This window comes from Piliocolobus tephrosceles, chromosome 18 (genome assembly GCF_002776525.5).
Source record: "Piliocolobus tephrosceles isolate RC106 chromosome 18, ASM277652v3, whole genome shotgun sequence".
NCBI lineage: Eukaryota > Metazoa > Chordata > Mammalia > Primates > Cercopithecidae > Piliocolobus > Piliocolobus tephrosceles.
In genome coordinates, this window is record NC_045451.1 from 67923981 (window position 1) to 67931119 (window position 7139).

Below are 7139 nucleotides of genomic sequence, written 5' to 3' on the forward strand. Positions count from 1 at the left end.
TGGTAAAGGTCAAATGTGTGGTCTACACAGTATAGAGAACCCTAAAGTCAACAACATTTCCTGGTTAGTGTTTATTCCCCAGGACGAACATCAAAGTTACAAAAATGAAGGCTGTCTTGGATTTTGCATACTTTTACCAGAAAGGGGATTAAATGTGACTTTCACTTTCTCACAAGTGGCCTCATCTGTAGTGAGAATCAGACTGGGAGATTGGGAAAGGGGCTCTCAGCCATTATCCCCTCCAAATGATCCATTTCATAGAGGAGAAAACTGAGACCAGAGACAAGGAATGTCCTCTCAGAGAACTTCATGCTGACCGGATAACTGACAGTCACTGAGTGGGCAGCGTTTACATTTCAAAAAGTTAGAAGAAAACAAGTCAGCGAGTGACTCAGCTCGTCCATTTGATATATGAGAACGTCTCTGGAGAAGACCTGAACTGTTTTTGGAGGCGCTAAATCCATCACTCTGAAGTTTTCTGGAATGATAGTTTAACTTTTGCTCTTCCTGGTTATGCTGGCATAAGGTAAGCAGGGTTGGTATCTAGCTGTGTAGTTATTTCTTTCTTTCTTTTTTTTTTTTTTTTTTTATGAGACAGAGTCTCACTCTGTCGTCGAGGCTGGAGTGCAGTGGGGCAATCTCGACGCACTGCAGCCTCCACCTCTTGGGTTCAAGCGATTCTCCTGCCTCAGCCTCCCGAGTAGCTGAGATTGCAGCTCTCTGCCACCACACCCAGCTAATTTTTTGTGTTTTTAGTAGAGACAAGGTTTCACCATGTTGGCCAGGCTGGTGTCGAACTCCTGACCTCAGGTGATCCACCTGCCTCAGCCTCCCGGTGCTGGTATTACAGGCGTGAGCCACCACCCCCGGCCCTGTGTAGTTACTTCTATGCATGGAGTAATGTAGTCATCTTTTGACCTGTGCTCCGTCAATCCTACACCCTGGCACTTGAAAGCAAGGGACCGTGTCCTAGCCAGAGTTGCTTTGCTTCTCTACAGAGATAAGACAAGCGTCTTCTTGTGGTTCCCAGCCCGAGCTCTGTGCAGACCAACTAAGACTGAATCCTGGTTCTCCCATTGACTAGTTACCTGATCTTGGGTAAGTGAGTTGATTTTGCATAAGTAACTTACCTTTGTCTGTCTTCCTTTCCTCATCTATAACATGGAGATAATTTTAATACCCATTCTGCATATAAAGTGAGGGCTACAGTGACTTTTATATTTATACAGTGAATATTGGCTGTTGATAAGTGCTCAAGAAATATTTATTAGAAAAAATGTATTAAGGGGGAAGAGAGAGAATTGCCACAAGAAGAAAGTTACGACATCTTTCTCAAATCATCCCAGGTACTGCAATTTCTCACATTTCAAGTACTCTAGCATAATTTCTCAGGCTCATGGAAGGAAAGAGGAAGCACAGCTAGCTTTTCTTTTTCTGTTTTTTTGTTTTTTTTGGTTTTTAACAGAACCATGTGAAATTTACATATATAAGGCGTGGTCTGCTCCAAAACCTTAGGGTCTAAATGTAGCCACATTGTTCCCACGCAAGCCACCACAACCGATAACCACAACACTCAAGTGCCTCATAAAAAGCATGTGCAAAGTCTCCGCCTTTGTCCAGAATCCCCGGGGCTGACTCAGCCAGAGGGGTCAGATCTCTTTCAAATGGCGTGAGGAGAGAGAAGTGGCCTCCCCTCGTTTTTACCTCTGCTGCTCCTCCTGGTCGGATCCTGCACCCTGGGTGTGGATGGACATCCAGGCTCCCCAGGCAGCACCCAGCTAGGACCCAGTGACAATTCTTGGGTTGGTGGCAACAGCCCTGTGAGGTCAGGGTCCCAGGAGCAGCAGGGGTCTCCAGGACACATAGCAGCAAAAACCCCACCCGTCGAGGCCAAACCAGCCCTTGCCAAGGGCCACAAGCCCTGTGCTCAGAACCTAGGTCAGCATCTTGATATCCCTTGTCTTCTCACTACTTATTTTCAGGATTTTTCACCTGTGCAGATGTGTGTCCTCCTCCTCCCCAACTATGTTAGTTTGCCAGGCCTGCTCTAAGAAACTGGGTGGCTTAAACAGCAGACATGTATTTTTCTCACAATTCTGGAGACTGGAAGCCTGAGATCAAGGTGTTGGTTTCTTCTGAGGCCTCTCTCCTTGGCTGCAGGTGGCTGCCTTCTCCCTACGTCTTCACTTGGCCCGATCGCCAAACCCAGTGCCTTCTGAGATACTGGGGGTTACAATTTCAGCATACAAAATTTGAGGGCAGGGTGAGGGGACACAGTTCAGCCCATAACACCAACAAGTAACTGTGCAAACTTAAGGTATAAGTTAACTTTTTTAATTCAAGAAAAAGATAGAGAGGCCGAGGCAGGTCCACCCGCCTCAATCAGGAGGTCAAGACCATCCTGGCCAACATGGTGAAACTCTGTCTCTACTAAAAATACAAAAATTAACCAGGTGAGGTGGTGGGCACCTGTAATCACAGCTACTTGGGAGGCTGAGGCAGGAGAATCACTTGAACCCCGGAGGCGGAGGTTGCAGTGAGTCAAGATCACGCCACTGCACTCCAGCCTGGGCGACAAGAGCAAAAACTCCCATCAAAAAAAAAAAGAAAGAAAGAAAGAAAAAGAAATAAATAAAAAATTAAAAATAAATAAAAAGACAGGGAGGAGAAGAGAGAGAGAGAAAGAGAATGGTGCGTAGCGAGGGGGGCCTCATTATATCCTTCCAGGACAACGCGTGGCCGGTGCTTACCATACGAAGGTGGCCACTCAAGTGGCTGTTCAAACAATTAAAGTGCATCCTACTAAATACAGAAGGTCTCTGCAAGACAGATGAGCCCAGAGCTTCTCTGGCTGAAATGGGAGTGAGGGGCTGGGATCCCTCCCAACCCCCTTCTCACTAAATCACCTCTGACAAGCACAGGATAAAAACCTTTGACCTGGACGATTCCAGGTATCCGGGCTGCTTTTGTCATGTTTTCACAAACGTACAGTTCATCGAGGTTTGGAACGGGGACCTACGATATCATCTGCAGATTCTTAGCTGTGGAGACCTAATTGTCGCTAGCACGGAGCCCAGATTCACTGTAAAGTTGTCTGGCTGAGCTCCCGCAATCCTGCCACCAGCCGCTGCTTGTGTGACCTGCTCTGTTTTTCCACTTTACTTCTTTTTAGAGATGGGCTTGTTAATCACCCTCCTCAACTGTGACACCCAAGAAAAGCTGAGAGAGTAAAGTTATATGCAGCCTTCCTGTGACCTGTTTGCATGTACCCGGTCAATAAAACTCAGGCAGAGTGACAGTGACAGCTGCCTTGTGGCATTCAGAGGGAATTGAGCAGTTTAGCAGCCTCCTGGACAAGTATATCATTACAGCCCAGCTGCTCAGAGAAAAAAACACCTAAACCCTGGGGGACAGGCCCAGCTCCTGCAGCCACCCAGGGACCTGTCTCGGATACCTGCAAGGCCTGATCGACACTCTCCGGGCAGCTTTCTCCACGCCAGGACCGTCTAGTCACAAGTTGGTTCTCACCCGGACGCATGCTCCCTTGCCTGCAACAGCCTGGCTTTTAGCAGCTGAGAGGACACAGTCCCTGCCTGGGAGGTGGCAGCAGAGAGTGAATAGAAGGGAAGGTACAATGGGGGCCAGGCAGTCAAGGGCCAGCTCCAAGGATAAGGGCCCCAGGAGGATACTATTCCCGGGGAGGAGACAGAAGTTTTCTCCGTGGGACGATGCCCTGCTCTCGGGAAGGGACCCGCGGTCTCTGCTGAAGCGGGGCATGCACCACGTCAGCTTCAGCCTGGTCACCAGAGGAATGACAGACATCCCCGACTTTCTGTGGGGTTTGTCCGAGGTCCAGAAACTCAATCTGTCTCACAACCAGCTCCGGGTTCTCCCTCCCGAGGTGGGGAAACTGACCCGGATCGTGGTCCTGAACTTGTGCGGGAACCGCCTGAAGAGCCTGCCCGGAGAAGTGAGCCTCCTGCAGTGCCTCAGGGTCCTGTTTGTCAACATGAACTGCCTGACCGAGGTGCCGGCCGAGCTGAGCTTGTGCCGAAAGCTGGAGGTCCTGAGCTTGTCGCACAACTGCCTGGCCCAGCTCCCTGCGTGCTTCGCTGACCTCTCCAGACTGAGGAAGCTGAACCTCAGCCACAACGTCTTCGCGCACATCCCCATGTGTGTGTTCTCCCTGAAGGAACTGATTTTCTTGCACGTGGGCTCGAATCGCCTGGAAAACATCGCTGAGAGCATCCAGCACCTGACCAGCCTTCAGATCTTCATCGCAGAGGGCAACAACATCCACTCCTTCCCGAGGTCGCTTTGCCTGGTCACCAGCCTGGAGCTGCTGAACCTCAACAACAACGACATCCAGACCCTCCCGGGCGAACTCCACCTGCTGTGTAGACTGGTGAGGATCGCCTGGAATCCCATGGACAAAGGGCTCCACATTTCCCACAACCCTTTATCCAAGCCTCTGCCGGAGCTTGTGGAGGGGGGCCTGGAGATGCTCTTTGGCTACCTGAAGGACAAAAAACACACATGACCAGGGTCCTGGAGACCTGGATGGGAGGCAGCTCACCTGGACTCGGTCAACCGGGGTACTTCTCTCATCTCAGCTTTCTACTCTCACCCTTAGTGTCTCGCAATGCTTTTGTTAATATTTGCTAAGTTGAACATCCATGTTAAGGAGGTGTTTGCTTTTAACTCTGTATGTTCTTAATAACCTCTGGATTATCATGTTCATCTCATCCTAAACATACGTTGAAAGAAGGGGTTGGTTTTCCCCAAAGAAAACTAACAGTTCTGGTTCTTCTGAGGAGCAGTGAGATTCAGCCCTCGGGACAGGGGACACCTAACAGATCTGAATTCAATGTAATTCAAAAGGCAAATATTTGCTAAGTACTGTGTGCCAAGTACAGTATGAGGTGCTGACACCTGGTTTCAGATAGTTTCTACTCTTGAATCAGCAACCTGTGGCCAGGTGGCAACGGCAAGACACATTCCTCCATCAGCCTCCATGAAGCATTACTTGGGACCAACAGGCAAACCACAGTGCGCTCTGTCCCCAGTGACCCAAACAGGCAGAGCTTTCCCCTTGAGTTCTGGGGGACAATCATAGGAATTTTTCTTTCATGCGGCTATAGGGGAATAACCAAGCCACTCATGCCTGGTGGTGAGTGATGGTGTCTGGTGGTGTCTGGTGTCTGGTGGTGAGTAATGGGTAGAAGGATGGCTCTCAGATAATAAATATGAACTGATTTAATGTGTATTTCAACCTTCCTTCCCAGTCATCTTCCACTAATTGTCATGTCCTTGACCTTCTTTGCTAGACATTAGGCAATCATCAAATGATCCCATTCTAATTTCACTTCTCCATGACTACATCTGCCCTCTCAGAGATAAACTACTAAATGGGATAACTTGGCCAACAATGACCAAAAGGCAGCAAAGAGGGGGAAAGACATAGACAAGTCATGCAAGAAAGTAATTACCCTTTTACAATTTGGAGGAGGGTAATATTGACTTTCCCATGTTAACATTAAAAAAAAATGAGTTTAATGACATTTAAAAGCTCCTTGGAAAAAAGGCTCTATAAAAACATGAAGCTTGTCTTTTATTTTAAGAGTACACAGCTGTTAGTGAAATACAGACACCAGGGCAAGCAGTGACAGAGTTCTGGCACCAAAGGTCACCGGACCTTACTGCTACAGCAACAGCCAAGAGCCACACGACATTAATATTGATTTAGAACTAAAGAATCAGAATGAAAATATGACCCTGAAGAAAATCAAGCACCTTCAGGTCTATGAAGAGCCAATGGTTCTTATTTCTTGGCACATTTGTCTACAAAGTTATGGCAAACTATACCAAGACTTAGCATTTGGGGTTGCTGCCAAGACTTGTGTAACTTCTCAGTATTCTTAGTTTAATTCAATTTAACTTATATTTATTAGCACCTTTTCCAGTCTGGACACTGGGTGGGAAACCTGAGAAGAACAACACCTGCTTCTCCTACCACAGAGCTCCCAGGTTGGAGGAGGAGACAGACCCACATGGTTTCTATGATGTGCAGCAAGATGTGATCCCTGCTCAAGAAAGATACACAAATTGGGCTGCAGCAAGAATAACACACTGTAGGGCATAGACTAGACTGAGCTCCAAAGTCTCGGTAACCAGAGAGCAGTAAGCAAAGAGCACAGCTGGGATAAATCAGTCAACCCCTTCATTCCCTGCAGCCGTCAAACCCTAATTCCTCCCCACCTCTGCACTTGCCTGATTTGGAAAGAACAGCAAAGCGTTGAGGCAGTGGCTAGCTCATACTCAGGTTCTGAGCTGAGGCAATTTTACTGTGAAAAATACTTGCTTTTTCTAAAAGCTGTTCAAAGGGAGTCCGTATAGCTTATTCATAGAGCAAGTGATTTTTCCCAACAGACCCCAATTCAATTTTCCCACCCATAAAAGAAGGAAGCCAATTTCTGCTGTTATCACCAGATACCATAGTTCCATTAGCACATTTGTGCATGAGGTCTTCTGTTGAACCATTGCACACAGACCTTACCAGTGTCACTTGGAGGCAGCTAAGGAAGTCTCCTCCGAATTCCCCCTCCAGCAGCAAGTGGGGACCTGCCTATCACTGCCAGGCGCACCCAGGCACACTCCAGAATCCTCCCCCACGTTAGCTTGTTGCAGCCAAGACTATTTAAAGACATCAGTGGAATTCTCACTTGACCTCCTGACTCAATGGGGAATGGTAGGGCCAGGCTTCCTCCACAGAACCCGGTAGGTCACTTACTGCAGCCGTGGCTGAAGCACACGCAGCTGTCAGACAAACACCAGCGAGTGCCAGGATCATGTCCATGAGTGTCTGCTGCTGAAGAACCACTTGGGCTCACGCTGAATTTCCATGACCTTGCTGTGGGCAGAGACGCAGGCGAGGACAGCAGCACCACACTGTCCTGCTGAGCAATCGTTTTATTTCCTCTCCTAGCCTTTTCAGTCACTTGATCCCACAGTAACTCTACTCCAGGGAAAGAATGTGACCATATTTTGAAGGTGACCCAAGAGCTCATTATACTTTTTATACGAAAAAAATGATATCAATTAGGTTGTCAGCTTCCATTGGTGTCTTTCAAAAGTATAGC

At 48.0% G+C, this 7139-nt stretch overlaps 1 protein-coding gene across 1 annotated transcript; it reads left to right on the forward strand.

The window, feature by feature from the left end:
* The first annotated feature begins 3605 nt into the window (after nucleotides 1–3605).
* Nucleotides 3606–4578, forward strand: LRRC30 (leucine rich repeat containing 30). The gene has a single exon (XM_023228409.1). The coding sequence runs from the start codon at nucleotides 3635–3637 to the stop codon at nucleotides 4538–4540; it is 906 nt and encodes a 301-aa protein (XP_023084177.1). The 5' UTR covers nucleotides 3606–3634; the 3' UTR covers nucleotides 4541–4578.
* Nucleotides 4579–7139: the final 2561 nt, after the last annotated feature.

What these genes read in the sequence shown, in the direction of transcription:
- LRRC30 (XM_023228409.1), top strand. Translation starts at nt 3,635, where the DNA reads ATGGGGGCCAGGCAGTCAAGGGCCAGCTCCAAGGATAAGGGCCCCAGG.